Source organism: Drosophila persimilis, unplaced genomic scaffold (assembly GCF_003286085.1).
Source record: "Drosophila persimilis strain 14011-0111.01,24,50 unplaced genomic scaffold, DperRS2 tig00000191-arrow-pilon, whole genome shotgun sequence".
NCBI lineage: Eukaryota > Metazoa > Arthropoda > Insecta > Diptera > Drosophilidae > Drosophila > Drosophila persimilis.
The window spans coordinates 6,006,271-6,032,720 of record NW_020825298.1 but is presented as its reverse complement, the minus strand read 5'-3'; the positions used below and the strand labels follow the sequence as shown (position 1 = coordinate 6,032,720).

Below are 26,450 nucleotides of genomic sequence, written 5' to 3'. Positions count from 1 at the left end.
TTTCCAGCAAAATGCTGATTTGGATATCCCAATTCCCCGCTTGGAAAATGGACTTTTAGATATACTCGCAGCTGTATAAAATCCCCCGAGAGAAAGGTATTCAAGATTTCATCTTTAGTTTTACAGATATTTCCAATGCAAACATGTATTATTTAAATAAAAGAATTTGTACGTTGTTCCAACCAACTCTGAGCCAAGAGGTTTTCATGGGGAATAATAAGCTACAAGGTTCTACACTGCGTATCATACGAATCATCCTGGGACACAGCTCAGTTTTCATTTGCCAATGGATTTGCCTGGGATGGATGCGACGCTGCCTATCGGGATAATTGCCAAATGACCAAATGGGGAGTTCCGGCTCCGACTCCGGCCATGCACGTAGCGCCGTGCTCCGATGGTTATGATGATATGCTATGATTTAGGCTTCTATTTTTTTTAATCATCAAACACACAACATAAAATATAAAAAGCTAAAGCAAGCCTATTGATATCTCTTGTTCGTATACCCAAAATGTATACAACTGGCCCATTCGTTGTCAATAAAAATAATTAAACATTTTTGTGTGTTCTAGTATCAAAATATAATAATTTTTAGTATCAAAATATAATAATTTGTAGTATCAAAATATAATAATTTGTAGTATCAAAATATAATAATTTGTAGTATCAAAATATAATCATTTTTAGTATCAAAATATAATAATTTGTAGTATCAAAATATAATCATTTTTAGTATCAAAATATAGAGTCAATATTTCAGAGTTCCAAAATGTTGTTTGCGTTTGTTTCTCGATTTTAATTTTTTGATTTTTCGACCAAAAATGTGCAACTATTGGATTGCGAATAGTTTTTAATTGGACGTTGACATGCAATGACTGCATCTATCAAGAGGCGATGCATATTTATTAATTAAATGCATTGCAATTAATTTCCGATGTCTTTTCATATCTTGTGGCATCCGTGTCACTCCCCGGGAAACGTAGTGTGCTGCCCAGACGATTGTCGAGCCGTGTATCAGCCGTGTGGTGATATCAGCCGCCTAGAAAAAGTTAAAATTTAAATAAACAAAAACTTTACCACCACAACACCATTTATGCTTACACTGTGTTCCAAATATGTTCCGTATACTTATACCTCTGTGTACGAGCGCAGTGGCTGACCCTGAGCACCGTTGTGATGAAATGTTTCAAATGGTATAAATTGTGTTTTTTTTTTTTTTTTCACTTTTTGGCTTTTTATTTTTTTTTTCACTTTTTGGTTTTTTTATTTTTTTTTCACTTTTTGGTTTTTTTATAAAAAAAATAATCACTTTTTGCTTAAACCTAATTGAAAAAAACCGAAATAAATATTCCTCGAAACTTAGAATTTTTAAAATTTTATTTTTTTGTGTTTCACTCCGCACGCTCCTGACTATACTGATATTTTTCCAGTATTCTCACACAACATCGAACTTGACATTTGGGGTTTTGTGGGGCATGGATTGCTTGCTCAATATTTACTTCGGGACTTCGGGACTTGGGGGGATATTTTATTCTCCTGGGCAGTAGGCTGTGCTTGTTCACTCCGATCAAACACGAATCAGTCTTCATGATGGCCTATTCGATCAGCTAATGTCGGCATCCGTTCCTGGATGTGGTCGGAAATCTTTTAGCACGAATAAGAGTTATGGAAAAAGTGGCATTGCGACACTGCGTATCATACGAATCAGGTTGGGGCATGGCGCAGGTTTGTTTCTCCCAAAGAATTCGCTGAATAATGTCCATCCCCTGTCCAGTGTCCTGGGATGGAGGCGACGCGACGCTGCTGGGCCATTGTCCGGCTGCTAATTTATCGGGATAATTGCCAAATGACCAAATGGGGAGTTTTATTACAGCTGCAGGAGTGGTGGAAGGAGCAGAGCCAAGACCAGGACCAGGAGCAGGAGCAGGAGCACGACTGATGAGCAAAGCACAAAAATTGCCAGACAACGGAACGGAATACGAACGGAACCCCCACCCCATCCACCCCCAAAGGGAGAACTCATGTGGCACGTCTGGCTCTAGCTCTATTCGTATATCTGTATCTCTGTATCTGTATCTGTATCTGTATTTGTATGTATATGTATCTATAGCTCTCTTGCTTATATGGCTTACCCTGCTCAACCTTCTGCCGTGGCTTCTCCCTTTCTGTGTATTTTTAATTGTAATTCATAAATTACATTATTTACCGACTCTGTGCGAAGTGCCGGGGGGAGGGGGACGAGGTGGGTTAGTTAATGATGCTGCCATTTGGGGATTGTTGCCCCGCACCCACACACACCCACACACACGTACACACGAGCTGGAAATCGATATCCCGAGGCACTGAATCCACAAAATGGCCTTCTCATAAATGTCAACTTTTGGGCCGTATTGTAAACTGTAAACGAAAGTGAATTGAATTTGGCACTTAACACCGCGTGCCGTGCCGTGCCCTGCCCTGCCCTGCCCTTCCGAGGGTGGCGCAGAGTCAGTCGGATTCAATTTTGCACTGATTCAATTTGGATACTTTTACTTATTCTTTATGCAAAATTATTGCCGCAACGTATTGAGTCGGATCAGGGTCGGGTTTTGGGCCCAGGGAGGCCCAGGCCCTGCCTGGCAGGGTGGGGCTGTTCAACGAGTTGGAAAACACCCAGGGATTTCAGCAGAGACACCACCGAGCCCCGAGCTCCCCCCCGAGCACCGTGACTCCGCACTGAGACTCTCGCCGAGGCCTTTGCGTGTATGTAAATTCGCAAACAAATCACTCGAGCTCGGGAAATACCCTTAGGGGAATCCTTTAGTTATCCTTTAGCGATTTTTCAAATAAACATGCAACACATTTTTTAGAATCCCACAACCCCACGCCCCGCCCCTCTCCACCCTTTGGAGCCAAAGTTTGACGCGTTTCTTTTTTTTTTGTCCTGGGGTATCAGATTTCCGCCAACTCGTTCGATCTCCCCTGCTGACGTGCATGATGATGATGACAATGCCAGAGTGCGCCTCGAGGACAATCGGCTGACATGTGGGAGCGTATACCGTTATGGGCCAGGCTAATGGCCTGCCGCGGGCCAAACGCCTCTGACTTTGACGGATTTTTCTCGCAAATTCGGTTTGATTTGCCTGATTAGCTTTTGGGGAATCCAGATCTCGCGAGGATGGAGCTAATAGCCTGGGAAGAGCCTAACGAAGGCACAATGACTCTCCAACCCAGCCCTTGCGGATTGCTTGCTGTGGATAACGATAGAGCTGAACAGGACACCAGTTTATTTGTCTATCAAAAAGCTTATTAGCTACCGCGCAGGCTTCACGCAGGCTTCACGCACGTTTCACGCAGGCTTCACGCACGCTTCACGCAGGCTTCACGCACGCTTCACGCAGGCTTCACGCACGCTTCACGCAGGCTTCACGCAGGTCTTGGTGCACTCTTCTAGGGTCTCGAACTGATTTTCATTGCCGTTGCAGCCTCCATAGAAGAACGTTTCGCATTCGTTTTCGGCTTTTTTGTAGGTATATCTGGGCAACACCATCCTACACATTCCCTTCACACCCGGCGGCTGATCGCAGGGCTGTGCCTCGGCCACGTTGACAGCGCACGCTCCACACAGCATCCAGAAGAGCAGCAGCAGCTTCATTTTGGCTCAGGTTCGGCTTTCGGCAGAACCAATGATGAACTAATCAATTGCCTGCTGTTTTCCTCGGCTCTTGGCATATGGCAGAGCAAATCCATTTTGTAGGATTAGTTTCGGCTTTGCAGTGGAGTCGAGCGCCAGGCCTTAACACTCTGAAGGTTCTGGTATAATAGTAATTACATATGGTTATGGATCATACGAATATATTCAACCCAATCGATAATAGGATCAAAGTTCTATACTACAGGTGTTCGCTTAGAAGTTCCGCCTTCAATTTGTCATGGAAAATGGATTATAATTCAAAGAAATATTTATATAGCGACTCTACATAATCTGTCAGTAGGGCTGCCCTCCGCCACACATTGCAACCCTGGGAGCCCTGTTGAAAACCAAAGACCGAACCCAGCTACCAATAGAAGGCATATTTCCTCATATATTTCCCCGGATAAGGGGGAAACCGGGTCTACAAATGTCTGAGGCCGAGCTTACTCCAGCCTGAAGTAGGTGCCTTACAAGATCTGCCACCGTTTCTTTCAGTGTAGCTTTGGTTGCCGTGAACCTCGGCATTCCATGACTTAATTAGCGAATGCCGTGTCTCGGTCGGAGGCGACAACGGCACAAAAGGATCTGCAATCAATATCCAAGTGCAAGTGGGGGCGGGGCGGGCCACGCCCTGGAATGCACGTCATTATGACAATGGCGAGCCACCTCCTCCGCGGCGACCCCATTTACTGCTCCCCACAAGCTCGACTCCTTCTGGGGTTTCCTTCCACGGCAGCTGCGAGAGAGAAAAACAAAAAAAAACTGTCGCGTTGCAACAAAGTTGAGTTAAAATCTGCTGCTCAGCCCCAGTCCCCCCTCCCTCCCCTCCCCCCACCCCCTTCTCGAGCTGCTGCTCGCCTGCTTGATAGTTTTTTGCAGCTCTTTCTCGGTTCTTTCTTGTTTTTATTTCACAATTTTTATTTCATACATACACACACAGATGTGGGAGTATCTGTGCATGTCTGTGTATATTATATTATTGCAACGCGAACCAATAACCATCGAGCGGGCAGCTGGAGACGCTGATGCTTCAGAATGCCATTGGCTCTGGCTACCCAGAGCCCATCCTCGTGCCGGACACAATGGCCACCCCCCCCCCTGCTCCTCCATTGACCTGATTCACCTGTCCGCACCCAGAGATATCTTACGGATGCGACTGGGAATACCAACAAAAAAAATAGCTGGCAATGGCAATGTGGGTTGTCCTTCCCATTTCCCCATTTCCACATTTCACATTTCCTTTTGTGTTGTGGTTATGATAGCGAAGGTGCCAGCAAGTCGAGCGGCAGACCACAGAGTCCGCCGCCTGCCGCCCACATCCTTGCGTGACGGGATGGCAAGAGGTCATCCTGGGGGGGTGGGGGGTAGTCCTGCCAATATAATTTATTGAAGTTCTGGCATTTTTCAAAATGAAATTCTTTTTAACGATGATTGAACCTCGTACGTGGGTGTATGTGTGTCCCACTCTGTCCCTCTCTCTCTCTCTCTCTCCCTCTCTCCTTTACTCCCTCTCTGGAAAAAACTTGGATCCTTTACGTTCTGATGGGTTTTGCACGTTTGGCCTGTCCATTGAACGCCATATTATTGGTCGATTGAAAAGTAAAACATTTTTTATTATCCGCACGTGTGCCGTGCCACCCACTGCCACACCCCTAACACAATGTACCGTTATATGACCAGGGGCAGAGAGAGCGAGAGAGTGAGAGGGAGGGGGCTGGGGAATCTAGGAGCAGGCTGTGGGTGTGGGCGTGGGTGTGGGTGTGGGCGTGCCTCTGACCACCTGTCGTCCGATGGGGCATCCATAAAACTTTCGACCCAACAACTACCCTTGGGTGAGCCGCCTCCAGTTACAGCTTTCTCTGAGCTCCTTTCTCTCGCTCTCTCTCTCTCTTTCTCTCTTTCTTTCGCTCTCTCTCTGTCTCTGTCTCTGTCTCGGCCAGGTGAGCTCATGGGTTTTATGATGCCCGACCCTCCCACAGCCCAGCCTCGACCCACTTTCGGTTCCTTCATATTTGATAAGCAAGTTGGTGGGTTTTTTTTTCCTTTTCCTTTTCCTTTTTACTGTTGCGCCCCATCAATATCCTTCAACTGCTCGCCATCTCTCTCTCTCCCTCTCTCGCACTCTTTATATTTCTCCCATTTCTCAATCTGTCTTTCTCTTTCTATCTCTATGTTTCTTTCTCTCCCTCTCTCTCTCTTTCTGTGTGGTTATAAAAATATTTCATTCAATTTTTTATTCCTGTTTGGCGCTTGCTTGGCCCTCTCGCTCGCTCTCGCTCTCGCTCTCACCTCACCTCACGCTCCTTTCTCTTTCTCTTCTCCAGCTACTTCTTCGTCGTGCTCTTCCTTCTCCTTCTTCTGTCTCACTTGCACTGCTCCGTTTTTATGTCCAGCGATTTATTTTGCCGAGCCAGCGGACCACACGGTTTCTCATTTTTTTTTTTTCCTTTTTCTCCTCCACTTTTGTTATTTTTGCTGTCTTTTCTCTCTCCGCCTTTCGGCGGCCACAGGTCGGCGGTGTCCTGTATACTTTCCCCCTCCCCTCCCCACTACCACCTCCCCCCTTCCTTGCAGCCGTCTTCGGCTTCATAATTTCCCGCCCTGTCCAGAGCATTGTCTGCTCTCTCTCTCTCTCTCTCTCTCTCTCTCTGCTTTCTCCTCCAGTGGGTGGGTGGGTTGGCTAGGGGCCTGGTGGGTGGTCCAGGGTTGCCTGGGAAAAATAGCGCGTTTCCTCATCGAATATGTCTGCGGCCACTGCTCCTGCCTCAAGTCTCTTCTGGTCAAGTCGGGACCTCGGGTGGGCTCGTTTTCCCTCGGTTCGGTTTGGTTGGGTTCGTTTAGGCCAGGTCCACTCCCTACCTAGCTCCCTTCCCACCCTGCTGGCCATGTTTGTTTGCACTTTTATAACAATGTCAGCCAGTCCGCGCTTAGGCCATATACTCTCCCTTCCACCGACTGTGGTTGATGTCATACCTCCGCCACACTCGCCACACTCGCCACTCGCATGGGGTGTCAAGAGATACGAAGATATTTATAGCACATGCTAAGAATGTTGCGAATGTTGTCAGTTATGGAGCAATCTCTGAACAGTTCTCAGAAGTATAAAGAGGACGCCTCCTCTTTGAAATTTAAGCTGATAATTAAATCCATTTAGAAACCATTTAATTAAGTTTGGCCTCCATACTATTTCTAGAAGAAACAAGGAAGAATAATAAAGATAAACATATCTACATGTACGCCAGCCAACCCCTGGCTCACTCGCTTCGCTTGTTCGGCTCATATGAGTACAATATGGGCACCCAAAGATCACTTTACTGGCCCACGACCAGTCGTGCTCCTGCTCCTGGTCTTGGCTCTGCTCCTTCCACCACTCCCCTCCCCATTTGGTCATTTGGCAATTATCCCGATAAATTAGCAGCCGGACAATGGCCCAGCAGCGTCGCGTCGCCTCCATCCCAGGACACTGGACAAGGGATGGACATTATTCAGCGAATTCTTTGGGAGAAACAAACCTGCGCCATGCCCCAACCTGATTCGTATGATACGCACTGTCGCAATGCCACTTTTTCCATAACTCTTATTCGTGCTAAAAGATTACCGACCACATCCAGGAACGGATGCCGACATTAGCTGATAGAATAGGCCATCATGAAGACTGATTCGTGTTTGATCGGAGTGAACAAGCACAGCCTACTGCCCAGGAGAATAAAATATCCCCCCAAGTCCCGAAGTCCCGAAGTAAATATTGAGCAAGCAATCCATGCCCCACAAAACCCCAAATGTCAAATTCGATGTTGTGTGAGAATACTGGAAAAATATCAGTATAGTCCGAAGCGTGCGGAGTGAAACACAAAAAAATAAAATTTTAAAAATTCTAAATTTTGAGGAATATTTATTTCGTTTTTTTTCCAATTAGTTTTAAGCATAAAGTGATTATTTTTTTTTTTAAAAAAACCAAAAAGTGAAAAAAAAATAAAAAAAAAAAATGTATACCATTTGAAACATTTCATCACAACGGTGCTCAGGGTCAGCCACTGCGCTCGTACACAGAGGTATACGTATACGGAACATATTTGGAACACAGTGTAAGCATAAATGGTGTTGTGGTGGTAAAGTTTTTGTTTATTTAAATTTTAACTTTTTCTAGGCGGCTGATATCACCACACGGCTGATACACGGCTCGACAATCGTCTGGGCAGGACACTACGTTTCCCGGGGAGTGACATGGATGCCACAAGATATGAAAACACATCGGAAATTAAAAACTATTCGCAATCCAATAGTTGCACATTTTTGGTCGAAAAATCAAAAAATTAAAATCGAGAAACAAACGCATATTTTGATACTAAAAATGATTATATTTTGATACTACAAATTATTATATTTTGATACTAAAAATTATTATATTTTGATACTAGAATACACACAAAAATATTTAATTATTTTTATTGATAACGAATGGGCCAGTTAGTTCTGTACATTTTGGGTATACGAAGGATGATTCGTATGATACGCAGTGTAGAACCTTGTAGCTTATTATTCCCTATGAAAACCTCTTGGCTCAGAGTTGGTTGGAACAACGTACAAATTCTTTTATTTAAATAATACATGTTTGCATTGGAAATATCTGTAAAACTAAAGATGAAATCTTGAATACCTTTCTCTCGGGGGATTTTATACAGCTGCGAGTATATCTAAAAGAATTGTTAGTTGGGGTCCATTTTCCAAGCGGGGAATTGGGATATCCAAATCAGCATTTTGCTGGAAACTTTTGGAGACCTACCCCATTCTGATTCAGGCAAATAATTAAACATCTTTGTGTACTTTAGTATCAAAATATAATCACGAGTAATATAATTATTAGTAACAAAATATATTTTTATCCAGTCACACATCAGATCTTGTACCCGATGAACACAGTCTATATTTTCCGATAGCCGAATCCTAGAGAGAAGATACATTTTATTCTAATTTGGCAAACCTAAAACCATTTATACTTACAGTGTCAGAACAAAGTATTGGTTCTACTTGCGAGTCTTCTCGGAGCCCTCGGAGCCCTCAGATCCCTCAGATTGCCCGTATTTATGTAGGGGTGTGTAAAAAAACTATCCGAAGAAGCCGTGTTGTACCACATTGTACCACCACAGGTATTTTGCCAGGTATTTATGAATATGGACCTAGAAAAAAGTTAAATTTGTATCTATTCAACCTAAAACCCAAATTTATGCTTACGTAGAGTGCCCGTATTTATGTAGGTTTGTGTAGAAAAGCGGAAAACTGAAGTATGTTTGTAGTTTTATATGTATGTTTTGTGGTTTGTTTTTGGACGGGTATTTATGAATGTGGACCTAGAAAAAAGTTAAATTTTGATCTATTTATTCAACCTAAAAGCGAAATTTATGCTTACTCTATGCTGGCGGCTCTTGTTAAACAATCAATAGATGTGTATCTTTGAGAAGTATTATTATGCCTTGTGTTTCTTGGAGAAGTATTAATATGTTGTATCTTATCACTAACTAAAAAAAAAACTAATCACTTTTATGCTTAAACCTAATTGAAAAAAAAAACCGAAATAGATATTTTTCAAAATTTAGAAATTTAGAATTTTATTTTTTTGTGTTTCACTCCGCACGCTCCTGACTATACTGATATTTTTTCAGTATTCTCACACGACATCGAACTTGACGTTTGGGGTTTTGTGGGGCATGGATTGCTTGTTTCAGTTTTTCTTTCGAATTTTGCGTTGATTCGTATTTTTATGAACAGAGACGTTATTCTGCAATAGTTCCGTGTTATCGAAATGCAAGTCTTCGAATGCTTTGAGTGTTTTTCACGGGGATCTCTTTATCTAACAGAGTGGTATCACCTTTCCGAGGGGCTATGATTAAAGCCTTCATGGCGGATAGCTCGGCCAAGACATCGAGACCTTCTGTGCTGCAGAAGACGCACTCGAGTCTCCGGTCTCCTCTTGGGGGGTGAGCCATGCTCATGACCATTTTATTGCTTCTTATAATCATTTTTTGATCGTAGCTAGCGTTTTTGTATATTTTAGGTTCCTAAGAAATTAACGATGCTCCCTAAGCCGTATCACTCCTCCGTATCAAGTTTCCATTGAATTCTGCACAAGTCTGCATTTATTTTGGGAGGTGTAAACTTCAGTGGTTCTTCCACTCAATCGTTTTGTAAAATCACAAAATTTCCCAGTAACCGAACCCGCGATGAGGCACAAAAGGCTGCCCAGTGGAAGAGCGGAGGGGGTGGGGCTTGGCGTAGACCTGGTTGTGTTTTTGACCCACTATGGGACCGTGGTGGGGAACGGGGTGGCCTCCGCGGGAGTGCAATAATATTTTTACTTTAGTGCCGGACGATCAAAAAGCGGCTCTCTGCGGTTGTCCAACCGCCAAGCCAACGGCAACGCCAAAGCCAAAGCCAAAGCCAAAGCGGAGCTCCACCGTACCAATAATTCTCTAACCTCCGTCTATATCCTGACTAAAGCGTCGACATGGCGGGTCAGATTGAGCGTGGTTACGGGAAGGAGTGGATTGGTCTGGACACGAGCCGCGTTTATAAGCAATTTCGCGAACAATGACTAAATTTCGAGAAAAGCGAGCGACGATTTTCCTGCTACTGTTGTTTTTGTTGTTGTTGTTGTTGTTGTGGTTCTAGTTGCAACTTGCAATCGAATGAATCTGAATGCAACGCAGTGCGCCGAAAATTGGAAAACATGGCAGCTGAATGGACGAAAACTAGTGGAGCAGGAACCAGAGAAGGCATTGGAGACTGGGAAATGGACATGGCAGAGAGAGACAGAGAGAAAGCGAGAGAAAGAGAGAGCGCTCAACATTCAGCGGCGGCTCATCGTTCAACGTCAGTGCCGGATGCGTTTTGTGGCCACGGCCTTTGTGGGTGCAGCCGGTGGCAGGGGTATGGGTACGGCAGGAGCTAGAGCCGTGTACGCAACCGGAGCGGGATCCGGTCGGAGGCTTCTGTATTTTTAAGTCCGCCACTAAATACAAACGAAAGCACTCAAGCACAAGTTGGCCACGATTTCCCTGTCCCCGTCCATTGCCGGCCTACTCCACGCACACACGCGACGAGCACGCATTCCATTCCATTCCATTCCATGCCCCTTTCGTACGGCCGTACTGGCAGCCGTAGTCCGGGCTGTAGTCCGGCCTGGACTCGTCATAGTACAAATGGAATTTGGGATTTTGATTGCGAATCGAAATAGATTTTGTGGTATTTGGGCAAGCAGTGCGAAACAAGCGACTAACAACCTGAGTCTGTCTCTGTGTGTGTCCTTGTCCGTACGTACTACGTATCTATGTTTGCGCTGTGTGTGTGTGTGTGTGTTCATTTGTTACTTTGGCATCGCACGGACAACACTGCGTATACGCGCTTTATTCCATCCGTTGATTGATTGAGTTTGTGGAGGCTTTTTACACGCTTTACGCTCGCTGCCTTCGTTTTTGAGAGCCCTTCGATTATTCGATTTTGCATTTTGCATCCGGACCGCACCTCACAAGACATGTTTTAGGCCTCTTCTTCAAGATGCTCTCTGCTTGAGTAACTTCTGAGGATAACAATGCCCAGCGACTTTATCGACTTGAATTATCGGTAAAACGGAATTATTACAGAATAACGTCTCTGTTCATAAAAATACGAATCAACGCAAAATTCGAAAGAAAAACTGAAACAAGCAATCCATGCCCCACAAAACCCCAAATGTCAAGTTCGATGTCGTGTGAGAATACTGGAAAAATATCAGTATAGTCAGGAGCGTGCGGAGTGAAACACAAAAAAATAAAATTCTAAATTTCTAAATTTTGAAAAATATCTATTTCGGTTTTTTTTTCAATTAGGTTTAAGCATAAAAGTGATTTGTTTTTTTTTTAGTTTTTAAAGTTAAGCATAAAGTGAATAAGGTCACTAACCATACAGCTTCGGACTTGGTTTGAGCCTCCGTTTGGTCAGCTGTCTTGGTCATCAGCTTACGACGTGAAGCTCGGCGGCGAGGCATCTTTCCTTCTATAGGGCTACTACGATGAACGTTAGTTTGAACTTGATTTTTTTTCAATATATTCAAAAATATTTTTGTATTATTACTGCCGATTGAATTATTTATTTTGTTTAACCTTTCCGTCTCTACTGTATACTGTATGGTTAGTGATAAGATACAACACAATAATACTTCTCCAAGATACACATCTATTGATTGTTTAACAAGTAAGCATAAATTTCGCTTTTAGGTTGAATAGATACAAATTTAACTTTTTTCTAGGTCCATATTCATAAATACCTGGCAAAATACCTGTGGTGGCACAATGAGGTACAACACGGCTTCTTCGGATAGTTTTTTTACACACCCCTACATAAATACGGGCAATCTGAGGGATCTGAGGGCTCCGAGAAGACTCGCAAGTAGAACCAATACTTTGTTCTGACACTGTAAGTATAAATGGTTTTAGGTTTGCCAAATTGGAATAAAATGTATCTTCTTTCTAGGATTCGGCTATCGGAAAATATAGACTGTGATGTGTGACTGGATAAAAATATATTTTGTTACTAATAATTATATTACTCGTGATTATATTTTGATACTAAAGTACACAAAGATGTTTCATTATTTGCCTGAATCAGAATGGGGTAGGTCTCCAAAAGTTTCCAGCAAAATGCTGATTTGGATATCCCAATTCCCCGCTTGCAAAATGGACCCCAACTAACAATTCTTTTAGATATACTCGCAGCTGTATAAAATCCCCCGAGAGAAAGGTATTCAAGATTTCATCTTTAGTTTTACAGATATTTCCAATGCAAACATGTATTATTTAAATAAAAGAATTTGTACGTTGTTCCAACCAACTCTGAGCCAAGAGGTTGTCATGGGGAATAATAAGCTACACTGCGTATCATACGAATCATCCTTCGTATACCCAAAATGTATAGAACTAACTGGCCCATTCGCTATCAATAAAAATAATTAGACATCTGTGTGTATTCTAGTATCAAAATATAATAATTTTTAGTATAAAAATATAATAATTTGTAGTATCAAAATATAATCATTTTTAGTATCAAAATATAATAATTTGTAGTATCAAAATATAATCATTTTTAGTATCAAAATATAGAGTTAATACTTCAGAGTTCCAAATTGTTTTTTGCGTTTGTTTTTCGATTTTAATTTTTTGATTTTTCGACCAAAAATGTGCAACTATTGGATTGCGAATAGTTTTTAATTTCCGATGTGTTTTCATATCTTGTGGCATCCATGTCACTCCCCGGGAAACGTAGTGTCCTGCCCAGACGATTGTCGAGCCGTGTATCAGCCGTGTGGTGATATCAGCCGCCTAGAAAAAGTTAAAATTTAAATAAACAAAAACTTTACCACCACAACACCATTTATGCTTACACTGTGTTCCAAATATGTTCCGTATACGTATACCTCTGTGTACGAGCGCAGTGGCTGACCCTGAGCACCGTTGTGATGAAATGTTTCAAATGGTATAAATTGTGGTTTTTTTTTTTTTTCACTTTTTGGTTTTTTATTTTTTTTTCACTTTTTGGTTTTTTTATTTTTTTTCACTTTTTGGTTTTTTTATAAAAAAAATAATCACTTTTTGCTTAAACCTAATTGAAAAAAACCGAAATAAATATTCCTCGAAACTTAGAATTTTTAAAATTTTATTTTTTTGTGTTTCACTCCGCACTCTCCTGACTATACTGATATTTTTCCAGTATTCTCCACAACATCGAATTTGACATTTGGGGTTTTGTGGGGCATGGATTGCTTGCTCAATATTTACTTCGGGACTTCGGGACTTGGGGGGGATATTTTATTCTCCTGGGCAGTAGGCTGTGCTTGTTCACTCCGATCAAACACGAATCAGTCTTCATGATGGCCTATTCGATCAGCTAATGTCGGCATCCGTTCCTGGATGTGGTCGGTAATCTTTTAGCACGAATAAGAGTTATGGAAAAAGTGGCATTGCGACACTGCAAAATGCTGATTTGGATATCCGCATCTCTTGGATGCATCCTCTTGGAAAATGTTCCCCAACTAAGAATTCTTTTCGATATACTCGCAGATGTATAAAACCCCCCAAGAGAGCATGCTATTATTCAAGATTTCAACTTTAGTTTTACAGATATTTCCAGTAAACACGTGTACATATGTGTGTATGTATATATATGTATACTATTACGACAAACAAAATTTAAATATGGGAATATGGATTAAACCTAGAACTTGTTGTTGGGAATGACTCATCCCTCGGCAGCAACGGGTAAGTTGAGGACGGGCTTTGCCTCCAGAGCTGGTTCCTGGGCAGGCTGTGACTGGACCAGCACCTTGGTGGGCAGGAGATGCTTGAGGGGCTCTAGGATGCGCGCCTGCTGCAGATAGGTGAGCTGCTGCTGCTCCAGCTGCAGGAGGCTTATGCCCAGGTGAACGGTGAGCGACTGGGGCGGGAAGATGCCATGGATGCAGCGCTGGACATAAGGCACCAGGTCGTAGGCCAGGCAGGAGCACAGCTTCACGAAGTTCTCGCGCTCGTTTCCAGTGAAAGCCTGCTGCTCCTGGCGGTAGAAGGCGAGCACTCGCTGGGCCACCAACTGCAGGGACTGCTGCAAGCAGCGCGTGACGTCTGTGGCCAGCGCCAGTGGGGCGCAGAGCCGCAACTCGTTCAGCGCATTCAGATAGCCGTTGCAAAGGGCGGCCAGGGGGTAGAAGTCCAGGAGCGTCTCTGGAGGCGCAAATGACTCGTTCTCGTTGGCGGAGAGCGAGGTGGGATCCACCTGCTTGCGCGAGTGGAGCGTAACCTTGTTGATCAGCGTGAACCTCTCCAGCTCCTGCTCAAAGTGCTCGTTGACCTGCTCAATGCTGGCCTCGAACTTGCTCTGCACCACGCCCACAAAGATGGGAGCCATTAGGGCCCGAAAGTCGGCCCCGACGCGGCTGAAAGAGAGCCCGAAGTACATGCACTGGCCCAAAACCGTCTCAATGGATCCAACGCCGCGATGCAGATCCTTTTCGAGGGTCTCCAAGAATGCATTAATCTGCAAACAGCGAGAGATTATTATCAACAGGAGAATGTCTCCCATGCTATTACCCACTTTGTTGTGCAGCCACGCCTGGAAGAGGCGATCGCCGTTGCAGCTGACGCCCTGCAAAGGCCTTAGACTACTGCCCTGCGCCTTGCCAGCGCTCTCTTCCTCGGGGAATATGGCCCGGTACTGGGTGATGATGTTGAACAGATTGATGCGCGTGATCTCAATGGTCTTGGTCAGATGCTGCTGGGCTGTAGGCACGCTCAATGAGTCAGAGAATCTCTTGGTATGTATTCGATAGCTTACCATCCGCTGTGGGAATGGCCCCAAGGCAGGAGGTAAGCCAGGAGTCGCGAGCCTGCAGGAACTTCAACTTCAGCTCGTTGTCCCCGAAAGCCTGCATGCGCCTCAGGTATCCGACGATCTGCAGGCACTTGGGCAGCTGCAAATCCGAACGAAGCTGGGCCACCAGCTGCACCAGCATGGTGTGCCACAAGGCCTCCACGGCGCGCACAATGCTCTGAAAGGGCAAAGTAAATGCTTGTAATAAACCTCTTTGGGCGGGGATTCATCGAGAACACAAAACCTACATTCACCACAGATATGTGGCCCTGATGCTGGCCCAGCTTCTGCACGTAGGCGGCCAGCTCCAGGGCCTCCTCGTAGCGTCCTTCGCGTATGCAGCGCTCCATCAGCTGCGGCAGCTCGAGGATCTCCAGCAGTTGGGAGTTCTTCTGCAGAGTGATGGAGTTGAGACGGCGCTGCTCGTTCAGCTCCGCGGAGTCCTTTAGGAACTGCTCGCACTTGCCACTGAACTCTGGCAACTTGCCAATCAGAGTGCCCACCTGCTCCTCCGTCTTCTGGAATTCGTTGAATATCGATCGCGAGTTCTCCGCCGTCGTGATGAAAGTCTTGTAATTGGAGATGGCCAGGTCCTGGGTCTGCTCCAGTATGGTCTTGGTCTCGTCGGCCAGGCGTGTTTGCTCTTTTTTTAGCTGATCCACCTTGTAGGTGCCGAGCTTCCCGAGATAATTATCCAATTCTGGATTGCCACGCAGATTGTCTCGAATGGAAGTGAAAACATTAATTTGTTTCCTGTCACAGCTGCACATATATGATAGTATACCTGGCACACCATCGGGGAATATCAATTTGAGCACCCTTTCATTCTCCAGATCCATTGTATCTACAAATTCCATTAGTTTTTTGTGTACGTTTTAAAAATTTTTTTCAACTTCTGTTGGTTAAGCAGCTGATCAAGCAGTGTTGTAAAGCGGCCGTACAATATCGCACTAAGGCATCCGCGGAAGAGTGCTGTGTAGTGCCGCGTTCGCAGTATTTCAAGGGCCGGCTGCTATGTCACTCAGCCAACTGTTGTGACCGTTAAAATTCAAATTGAATCAGCTTTCCGTAAGTTTTATTTGTGTGTTTTCTGTCACCTTTTTATGTCTGTCTGTTTAATGGCAGCACCTCTCTGCTCTACACCCGTAACCTGCACTATGTGCTGTCTGCCCAGCCTGTGTACCGCTGCTGGTGCTGTTGCTTCGGTGAAAGTAGAACGTTTATTTGTCTGTTTGCTAAAATTTCAAACATATTATCTTTGAAGTCTGTCCGCATGTATGTCTCTCTCTCTCTCTCTCTCTCTTTCTTTCTCCCTCTTTCTGTCTGTTCATGTTGTTGTAAGCCATGCGTCGCATTTCCCCCTGCCCCAACCATAATGAACACGAGTTGCAGTTCCAATCAGAGTCGCATGGGAAACTGCCTGCTGCCACAGCCAGTGGGGCACTTTCATCGCGCCATGAGACAGCATCCAGCTCCAGCTGCTGCTGCTGCTGCTGCTGCTCGGTGCAGACATTTCGGCGTCTCAAGCAATAATTGCAGACTAAAGATGAAGCTGATGATGCAGCTGATGATGATGATGCTTCCCGCTGGGAGATGAAGCACTGATGGGGACGGGTATGCAACGCGTGGTTGTGGCCGCTAATGGGATTGTTCTGATTGCATATTTAAGCCATTATTTCGAGTGCAAAATAGCTATAGACTATTTCTATAGCGCTGAATGCCCCTAAATACTCATAAGTAGCCGTCAATTGAGGATCAAGTTTCGTAAGATCAGATAGGAGCTGATAAACCCATGATATCCATTATCAATCCGAAAGGATAAGTAAGTTATTTTAGTCCTCTGAAGGAGGGTTTCCCAAAGAATGTAAAAGATACGAATTATATTGCTTTCCTTGGAGGACACTCAAAAGGCAGTACTTTCGAGGGATTTAAAAGGGATGTTTTCGGCATAAGATCTGCCTTGAACTGGATTCATTCGAGCTAATAATCTTTCTTCCTTCTTACAGAGAACTAATCGGTTCTGGTGCAAGGTCCCCCAAGGTATCCACCAGAGGAGACCCAGCCCCATTTATTCGCTCTTTTCAAGTGTCTTACATTTCTGAACCGCACTGTATGCAGGTACAAACGTAGGTGGAACCGGGGCCCCATGATTAAAGCAACCAAGTGCCGTGAACCGCAACCAAAGTTATTATATTTACACTTTCACTTGCTCTACCCCAAAAACAGCCAAATCTCACAGATCTCGCGATCTACGTACTTCTTGGTGCCACAATAAAATTCCCTGAGTTGCAGGAGCAAACGGGAATGGCGAAACACAGTTTGGGCGTTCAAATTCAAAAACAAAATCCATCCAAAGTCCACATGCAAGCCGTGTTTTATTTGTAGCAAGTATTTGTTGTAGTACTCGTGGGTGTTGCAAGTATTTCGCAATCGGAAACATTTGGCAGGAAACCAGTTTGGGCCCAGCGTCAGGCATGGGGACCACCCATTCCATCCCATCCGAAGCCCCCCCCCCGCGATCCCCGCCCCAAGTCGTGGACGTGTGCCCAGGCCAAAGACCTACTCAATGGGAAACTTCGTGGCGGCATGTGGTAGGCCAATAAAAAAAATAAGGAAAAATAAGTACGGTAAAAAAAGAAGGCAACAAAAAACCATACTGTTCTTGTCGTGGCTTGTGGGCGTGACAGGGGGGCTGGGAAAGACATAATAAACACACAACAATAATTAAACTGAGGTTAGTCCGGCCACCAAGTGGCTTTCAACAGTTCTGTCCAGTCAGGCGCCAGCGAGGGCCAGTCGATAAGTTATGGGATCGGAAAGAATTAGCAAAGGGAATCAATTTTGGTCCTTATATATTCCATGCGTCTGATCCGTCGGAATGGAAAGATTTACCAATTTAAGGGAAGGACTTTCCGAAAGGACTTTACAATGTCTGTGACAAGACTGGAATGGAATATAATTTGCTGTTGCATATGCCAAGTTTTAAACCTGCAACACTGCATTACATTCCTCTAAATTCCTATATAGAAAATTAAAGTAAGCAAAAACTAAAACTCTAAAACTATACCATACTCTGTTAAAATGGCTGTGATTGTGAGGAGATTCTCTCCTTAGCTCTACTCAGAGCTACTCTACTCTAAGAACTCTTTAGATCAGCCCTCGGCAAACTGCAACACTCCCAATCAAGCCTTGAAGATGCGCGCCAAAACAAGCTTTGACCGTCTAATCCCCAGCAGCAACATGCAACGCCAGCAGCAGCAGCAGCAGCAACATCTGCGGCAGCGGCAGCGGCAGCAGCAGCAACAGCAACATCCACAGCAAATGAATCAAAACAAAAACCCAAGCAACAACAATGTTCAGGTCCACTACTGACCTACTAAGCAGTCGAGACGACGCACTCGTCGTCGTATTGCCAGCCCCGAAGACGTATCATCGTCTCTTGGGTCTCAGTGCCAGTCTCTGCCTCTGCCTCTGCCTCTTTCTCTCTCTCGGACTCGGCTCGAACATCGGCCGCTCTTCGTTGGCGTTGCGTGTGGCGCTGTTTCTTGTTGGTAGTATTTATTTTTGTTGATTCTCTTCGGATACCCTGTGCTCGTGGAGAGCAGAAGGGTAGATTATGTATGCAGCGTGTGTATATATACATATATGTTATAGGAAGACACATTATTTTCACAGATATCCCTACCGCTATCTGATAAACTACACGAATCGTACAGGAAAAAAGTTACCAACTTTGAAAGGTCACAAATTTTAGCTGGTAATCATGGATGGCACTTCTTAACTTTGAGCAGAGTTAAGAACAATAGTAAACGAAGGGAAGATAAAACTCAGGAAGGAGAAATGCACGATATGCAGTATCTAAGGGGTCTTGTAATCCACTGCCCTAATTTGCACTAGAAAATTACACCAAATAGTCAATGGTGGCAGTTTCTTTAGCCAGAGAGCTGCGATTGACCGCACATTTTCCCGAGGTAGAGCATTGAGTTGGATGAAATCTATTCAGTCTTTGGCTATGGTATTATCTACCGATATTTAAAAAAAATCATTAAGGAATGCCTAGAAACCTGGCTGCCATATATTGTTAAAGATAATGCTCTAGCATTCGATAAATCTATCAAATTGTATAAAACTCTCGACTTATTCTTCCCTGAGTGTGGCCCGGTTTGATGGTAAGTACCAGGTATCCCTTAGTCGTAATGAGAACCTTATTCTTCAGCTGTTGGTCGCGCGCCCGGTCGTTTTTCAATGTTTGCATTTACTCCGCCACCCGACGACGCCGACGCCGCTGACGATTCGAATAATAAATAAGAAAAAGTTTTCCTGCAAACGCAAAAAAACGAAGAAAGAAAGACACAAACAAAAAACAACAGAAAACAAAACCAAACCAGAAGAAAGAAAAAAAACCGAACAGAGCCGTAAAAAATAAAAAGCGTTTTCGCTTGCGCAGCCGAGCCCCGACCGATCGCTCTCTGTCGTGAGCAAAGGGGAGAGAGGTCTGGTGTCTGGTCTCTGGCTTTGGTCTCTGGGACGGGGTCTGGAGCTGGAGCTAGAGCTGGAGCTGGAGCTGGTGCTGGTGCTGTCTTTGGCGTCTTCGTCGTCGTCGTCGCAGTTGCAAACGTGAGCGCGAAGCGTGTGAACGTGATTTTGATTTTCGGCCTGGGACTTGGCTTCCTTCATTCCTCGGTTTTGCAGCGTTTACACTGGGAAAAGTCAGAGCCAGAGCCAGAGCCAGAGCCCAGCACGAAAGCGGGGCACCAGAGGTCGCGGAAAACTGCATCCAAGCTGAAAACTCTGTGTGTCGGCAAATGAAAATATGGATTTTACCACTAATTGTTATACCGAATGTGAATCTGAATGTGATCCCGAGAGTGCGACACTTTCGTCAGCTGCTGATCGGCGGCCGGCCGTATAGGGCGTTCCGTTTCGTCGACGCGTAGTGTCTTTGTCCAAGGTGGAAACATTGCCAAATCCTTGACAGATTTCTATTTGCCAATTAGTTGGCGTTTGCCATTCGGCATTCGGCATTGGGATAGTGTCAATCGAGTGAAAGTGAACAATGAAGCGCACCCAAATGGATAGGCGGTTTCGGATCACACAGCTAATAACGGTAAGTGGGGCTCGCAACTGTAGCTGTAAATATGTCTATGTCTATGTCTATGCCTGCGAAATGTTTGCCAACCTCAAAGGTTTACATAGCCAGAAGTGTCCAAAAGTTAAGCAATCGAGTATCGAATACGATTATAATTTTCAGAGGAGTTGGACAGAAACCATCTACGCAATCCCTACATCTTATAAACTTATAAAGCAAAACTATTACTTACGGAAATACAGTGGCTTGGTGAAGAGATTGAGTGAAAACAATCAAAGGTTTCCTTTTCATACAGCATTTTGTTAATTTTTGAGCATCATTCTAGCATTTAAACCGACTCATCATAGAGGTAACATCTAGCCATAAATATTTGTCGGCTAAGACTAATTTGTTTGCACTGAAAACCCAATTAACCATGAACCCCTCGATCCCACAGCTTATGCTCTAAATATTTTCGTATCAGTGTCAATCAGAATAGCTGATTGATTGGCTGTGGCTTTGGCTTTGGGCCCTGTTCCATCATTGATGAAAATGAAAACGCAATTAAGAGATGGTCGCACGTCTTCTTCGTTTCCATTTCTCAAAATGTGTTGAAATCGATAAGCTCTGCTCTAAGCGTTTTATGCATATTAACAACTTCTGGTATCGATTTTTTGTGCGTGTGCGTGTGTGTGTGTGTTTTCAACGCATGACTACGCAATCACAAAACCATAACCAACAGCACACAAACCAACAACAACAAAAACGCCCCAAAGAGAGACGAAAATGAAATGAAATATAAAAAAAGTTTCACTTTCTTCGAGAGCAAATCGGGGGCCCCGGCTGTGGGCCCCGACTCACCTTGGTTATTGGGGATTGACTTGTCGGATTTTGGCCCGATAGTTGGTAAGACCAAAAAGAGAGAGAGGCGAATGCCAAAAACAACAGCCACTTGCCAATTTTGGTAGCGTTGTTGTGTGTGGGGTGGCGGGTGGCGGGGGGGGGGGGTTGGCCTTTTCCGGTGGTGGGGGCCACAAGTGAAATTTCATTCGAGTAATTAGCGATCCATGAATATGCATTCGATCTAGGGATGGGAATGGGAATGGGAGACGCGCTGCAGCAAAGGCGAGTTTGTCGCTTAAGTCTTTTGTTTGGGGCTTGTGGAAATTTCACCATTCGCCAGCTGGCTGGCAATTAGCAGCAGAGGCAGCATCCACAGCAGCAGCAGCAGCAGCCACTGAGACCGCCGCACCACCAAATTTGGTTAAATGTAACATCAACTTTATTTCCAGAGCCAATTGAATTTATAAATAATTCATTCTAGCAGCTGTCGACGAAGTTGCAATGCGAGAGTGAGGCACAGACAGAGAAAGAGAGAGAGAGACAGAGGCTGCGGGAAAGACTTGGGGCAACATTGTATTTGGGAAATGAAGACATACACTGGAACATCTCCTCGTGCCGAGAGCTGCTGCTGCTGCTGCTGCTGCTGCTGCTGCTGCTATTGATGCTGCCTTGTCCTCCCCATCTGGTTGGTTTTCGTAGAAAGTCGCTGACACATTAAAGTGTTGCAATACATTTCTCTGGCGACAGCTCGGCATCAGCGTCTCCGATTGACAAATGTCTTCCTCGATGCGAGTTGACTTAATGCCCATTTGCACTGCTGCACTGATGCTGCACTGGCGAGCTCTCACGGCTGATTGGACATATTGATTTGTTTCACCGACTCGGACTGCTGACAGCCACAGAAGCAGCCACAGCAGCAGCACTTGCTCCAATTTCCTTCTGGCCTCCTCTGGCCAATGCCGCTTCCAAGAAATATGACAATGTTAATGAATAGCCATAGCCATAGCCATAGCCATAGATCTATGGACCCGTTTCGACTCCACTCCACTCCACTCGACTCGACTCGACTCGAGTCGCCTCACCCGCGGCTGCATGAGATTCGGTTTAATTGTCTTGCTGCACATGACAATCGACACTACGATAATGCTACCACCGATCGCAGATACCCTGGCCAAACAAAGCGAAAGTAATTCTGCTTTCCATTTCAGGCTTCGGCTTCATCATCTTGCGGTCTGGCAACGGCGGCACTCGCATTTGTCTTTGTCGGTTTGACCTGATTCGATTTTCAACACAAATTAGTTCGAAAGAGAGCCAGAGCCAGAGCCAAAGCCATTTGCTTCGCACCCATCTTGCGGTCTCATCCCCGATAATCCAATCATCACTGGATCAGATCACTTTCTCATTATAATTGCCCAAAGTGGAGGAGGTACTGCAAATCACTTGATTGAAGTGGTTCTCTAAAGAAGTTCATTATAAGTATTTGCCCCAAATTGTGGGAAGGAATGCGAATATTAGTCTGCCATTCATATTGCTTTTCCCAGACAGGCTGTGACATGCCATTAGAATTACAATAGATGATCGGTTTATTGAATCACAATCTGGGAAGAATAATCCCAATCGAAGGGCTGTCCCTTATTGCTCACTTTGTACTCTGGTGTCGATCCCAAAGGACTAGTTTGGTGATCTGCCACTACAGTGTATTCACTATGAGTAGATTTCTTGTTATGTCCCATAAAAACAACAACGAATTGGCCCCAAATAAAACTGAAACTGTTTCCCCATTAATGGTTCCCTTCAACAAAGAAACGAATGTTCAGAAAACTGTTACGAAATAGATTCAACCCAACCCAAACCAATCGTGTTGACCCAATGTCAAGTGTTTATATATGCTAATCAGGAGGCTGGAATTTTCCCCAAACCCCGGGAGGACTGATGACAGATGACATAACCCAATCGCGTGGTGTTTAAGCGTGTTAAGTTCGCACTTTGGGATCGATCCACATCCGCCAAGAAAGCCACAAGGGAGCCGAACACTTTCTTTTCGGCAGGGCGAGTGAATCATTGGCTATCGATACTCACATACAATATGCGGCATATAATATATACCAGTACGAATGCGAGTCCGGGCATAGGCGATAACTGAATGCATATCAATTTTTGGGCCACGAACCGGTTCCCCCAGAGACAGAGAGAGAGACAAGCCTGGTCCCTACATATTTCTGCTATATAAAGCGGCTTTGGCTGTGGCTTTGGCTGTGGCTCTGGCCAACGAGGACTGAACCGTTGCCAACAATTGTGCAACCGAAAAGGAAAGTTGAAAGGGCCTCCACAGCCAGCAGGGGGAAATGCCTGGGCTTTTCCATCGTCGCGACGTTGCGGCTTTGCGGCGTTGCGGTTGGACTTGTACAGGCAACGCGACGGCCTGTGCCGCAATTTACTTTTACTTGGGTAACCCATTTCGCTTTTGATTGCTCTTTGCATTTCACTTTGCCGGCTGCCAGCAGTGGCCGGCCAGCTGTCGGTCGTCTTCCGCCGGTTGCCGGTTGCCCGGTTGCCCGGTGGCCACTCACTCGCTCGCTTTGTTGGTGCAACCAGTCGCTCGCTCTCTCCCTCTGCCCCTCTCTAACTATCTATCTCTCCAGATGCAGTCTGTCGGTTGCCCGTTGCAGTGGCATGCAAATGCACATCGATCATCTTTATGACTTGTGATTGTCCCGAGTTGGCTTTGCGTGAAAGTAAAATTTGATTTTCTACCGGCTCTGGAAGTGACTCTCTGCCTCGTCACGGCGTCACGGCAGACAGAGACAATTTGTTTGCCCCGAGTGAGAGCCAGGTGCACTGAGCCCCCATTCGACTCCAATCCCTGGCATTCTCCCACTTCCCAGGCCAATAAAAAGAGAGTTTTAGCGTCACGCCATTTGCTTATCAGCGACATCCACTCGATTCCCAATTCAATTAAGATTTCCTCTTCAGCCAAGCAGATGCATCGTTTGGGCCATCCAAAAGCAAACAAATTTGAAATCATCATGGAAAAGGCTTCAGAAAAGTTTTCAGAATGTAAAAGCCTGAGCACAGCTGTGGGATATCATTGTAGGGGTATCTTCTCAGAAATTTTCATATATGCACAACACTTTTTGAACAGAGCATTCAAAACCAATGGAATGTATCAAATATGGATTCAATTCTAGGATTGAATGAATTAATTCACTTATTTCTAGGCGTTATTCGCAGAAATAACTATAAAAAGACGTTAGATATTGAAGATATCGATATAAAGGCGATCTGAAATCCAAAAAACTTTGCTATACATTTTCAGTGTAACATTAAAGAGTTTTTATTCATTTTCTTGTAAAATGTTCCACAATTACAGGACGATGCCATCCTCTGTCTATTGCTGATCGTAATGGTGGCCCTTCCCATTGTCGCCACAGGATTCGGCTTCGACTCGGCCAACTCTTGCACTCCCAATGGCAAGATGTCGCGTCGCGGCAGGGCCCAAATGCTGGCGGCCATTCCCTGCGATCTGGGGAAGCAGGCCTTCTGCCACCTGCCCGGAACCGCATATCCCTGGCATGCAGTCCGTCGGTTCGTGCATGAGAACCAGGGACTGATGAAGCGCATGTACGGGGATGTGCGACACATCTCCATACTGCGCGATGAGATCCAGAACAACGAGGTGGATGAGGATGATATGGAGGACGCGGCGGAGCGATATAGTAAGGACGGAGGACGTCGCAGTGCCAAGTATCTGATGCATGGTCGCGATCGGGATCGTGATCGTGATCGGGACGACTTTGTGAGCTACAAAGGGAATGATGTGCTCATGGAGCCGCACTTCCGACCCGTTTCCACGACTACGACCACGACTACAAGGGGAACGACAACAACGGAGGCTCCACCCACCACCAGTACCACCGACAGAGCATCCACCTCGACCACAACCACATCTGCCCCCACATCCTCTTCGATTTCATCCAGTACGAGCACAACAGCTGCTCCACCTTCTGAGAATCCCGCAGTAGTTCCAAACCCCGACTCGAATAGTGTCTACGAGGTTGCGACCTCAACGACCACCAGCACCACGCCGTCGCCAGGCAGTGCAGGCACTGGAGACAACATCCAAATCATCGACTCGCCTCAGTTGGGATTGCGGAATCTCAGCAGCGAGGTGAAGGCGGATCCACCGACACCCACGACTCTCAGGCCAACCGCAGGACCCAACAAGAGCTCATCGGCCACGGCCAGTCGCAGAAGAAAGCCAGCAGAGCCCTCCACCATATCGGCCACTCTGAGGGCAGTTCCCACGACGACAACCACAGCGGCTCCAACCACCACTGCCACTGTGCTGATCCGACGAAATGCGACCAAATCCTCGCCTGCGATCTCTCCTTCAGTGACCACGCCCGTCAGCTTTGCCGCCCTCTTTTCGGGCTCGTCGACGGGCTTCAGTCCGGAAAAGCAGCGTAGGCCACTGACCACAAGCACCACATCAGCGCCAACGCCAGCTGCAGGTCCAGGTCAAGGTCCAGGTCAAGGTCCAGGTCAAGGTCCAAGTCAAGGTTCAGGTCAAGGTCCAGGTCAAGGTCCTGGTCAAGGTCCAGGTCTTTTTCCAGCTCAGGCAGGAGCCGCAACAAAAGCGGGACTGGTGCGTGAAAGTCAACTCTTCCAGGATGCCATGAAGCAGGAGCCGGTGGCGGTGAGCAGCAACATGCGCGGAGTGTAGGTCCAATCATAAGTCTACTCTGGAATGAAGCTAATCCCTCTCTCTAATTTAATTCCATTCATTAGCAATGCCTGTCCGGTGAAGGATGAGGTGGTGGCCCCCTTCTGGGCGAACAACACACGCGGCGAGGTCCTGGCCCTGCTCAATCTGTATCCGTTCGAGCAGTACGTCCATTGGGAGAAGTGCACCCAGGAGTTCAAGCAGATGTTCTGCCGGGATGGATGCCGTTGCGAGCAGCAGTACCGCCTCCACCGTCTGCTCGCCTACGACCCGCACAACGAGTGCCGCGGCATATTCTCCGACTGGTTCCGATTCCCCTCCAGCTGCATCTGCAAGTGCTACAACATACCCATGGAGTTCCGCGCCACCTCCCGCAGTCCGCGCTCCGACAGTAGCTTCGATGCACCGCAGGAGCGGATGGACCTGAGGTCGGACCCCATAGAAGCCGCAGAGGCGGAGGTGCAGCGAGCCATCTACGACCATGCCACCGAGGAGTGGTATAGACCACGCGATGATTTCGACTTCTTCGAGGGGTAGTTCTTGGAGATGGAATCTGCAAACAGTAGATCCATAAAATGTACAGTAGATGAATAGGTTTATAGATACATATATATAGAGCATCCCCGCAAGATCTTTCAGTCTCACTTTCTATCTAGTCTAAGAGCTACATTAACCCCCATTTTATTAGCATAATAATAGCATTAAGACTATCGTTTAAGCGTGGCATTATGTCTTTGTAAATATAGGCCGAC

At 45.6% G+C, this 26,450-nt stretch overlaps 3 protein-coding genes and 2 long non-coding RNA genes across 5 annotated transcripts; 2 read left to right on the top strand and 3 right to left on the bottom strand.

The window, feature by feature from the left end:
- Nucleotides 1-3,360: 3,360 nt before the first annotated feature.
- Nucleotides 3,361-3,655, bottom strand: LOC6589857 (kappaPI-actitoxin-Avd3d). The gene has a single exon (XM_002015126.2). The coding sequence runs from the start codon at nt 3,632-3,634 to the stop codon at nt 3,395-3,397; it is 240 nt and encodes a 79-aa protein (XP_002015162.1). The 5' UTR covers nt 3,635-3,655; the 3' UTR covers nt 3,361-3,394.
- A 4,839-nt stretch (nt 3,656-8,494) lies between these two features.
- On the bottom strand, nt 8,495-9,192 carry LOC113565822. Its single transcript, XR_003408816.1, has 4 exons — nt 9,081-9,192; nt 8,906-9,021; nt 8,675-8,850; nt 8,495-8,617 (listed from the first exon to the last, which is right to left on the bottom strand). It is a non-coding gene; the product is annotated as an uncharacterized LOC113565822 (long non-coding RNA).
- Nucleotides 9,193-11,592: 2,400 nt separating this feature from the next.
- On the top strand, nt 11,593-12,278 carry LOC113565824. The gene is made up of 4 exons (XR_003408820.1): nt 11,593-11,723; nt 11,841-11,899; nt 11,955-12,121; nt 12,179-12,278. It is a non-coding gene; the product is annotated as an uncharacterized LOC113565824 (long non-coding RNA).
- Nucleotides 12,279-13,791: 1,513 nt separating this feature from the next.
- LOC6589858 (conserved oligomeric Golgi complex subunit 8) lies at nt 13,792-15,936 on the bottom strand. The gene is made up of 5 exons (XM_002015127.2): nt 15,849-15,936; nt 15,313-15,785; nt 15,029-15,242; nt 14,789-14,973; nt 13,792-14,731 (listed from the first exon to the last, which is right to left on the bottom strand). The coding sequence occupies exons 1-5, from the start codon at nt 15,919-15,921 to the stop codon at nt 13,940-13,942; spliced, it is 1,737 nt and encodes a 578-aa protein (XP_002015163.2). The 5' UTR covers nt 15,922-15,936; the 3' UTR covers nt 13,792-13,939.
- Nucleotides 15,937-20,120: 4,184 nt separating this feature from the next.
- LOC6589859 (protein spaetzle 4) lies at nt 20,121-26,367 on the top strand. The gene is made up of 4 exons (XM_026988880.1): nt 20,121-20,171; nt 24,346-25,510; nt 25,589-25,694; nt 25,764-26,367. Exons 1-4 carry the CDS (start codon nt 20,121-20,123, stop codon nt 26,233-26,235), a joined length of 1,794 nt encoding a protein of 597 aa, XP_026844681.1. The 3' UTR covers nt 26,236-26,367.
- The last annotated feature ends 83 nt before the right edge of the window (nt 26,368-26,450 follow it).

Coding starts and splice junctions, on each gene's coding strand:
- LOC6589857 (XM_002015126.2), bottom strand. CDS start 3,634: ATGAAGCTGCTGCTGCTCTTCTGGATGCTGTGTGGAGCGTGCGCTGTC.
- LOC6589858 (XM_002015127.2), bottom strand. CDS start 15,921: ATGGAATTTGTAGATACAATGGATCTGGAGAATGAAAGGGTGCTCAAA. Junction 14,974..15,028: donor GGCCATTCCCACAGCGGATG/GTAAGCTATCGA, acceptor GCGTGCCTACAG/CCCAGCAGCATCTGACCAAG. Junction 14,732..14,788: donor AGGCGTGGCTGCACAACAAA/GTGGGTAATAGC, acceptor CGCTGTTTGCAG/ATTAATGCATTCTTGGAGAC.
- LOC6589859 (XM_026988880.1), top strand. CDS start 20,121: ATGAAGCGCACCCAAATGGATAGGCGGTTTCGGATCACACAGCTAATA. Junction 20,172..24,345: donor GGATCACACAGCTAATAACG/GTAAGTGGGGCT, acceptor CCACAATTACAG/GACGATGCCATCCTCTGTCT. Junction 25,511..25,588: donor AGGTCAAGGTCCAGGTCAAG/GTCCAGGTCAAG, acceptor GTCTTTTTCCAG/CTCAGGCAGGAGCCGCAACA.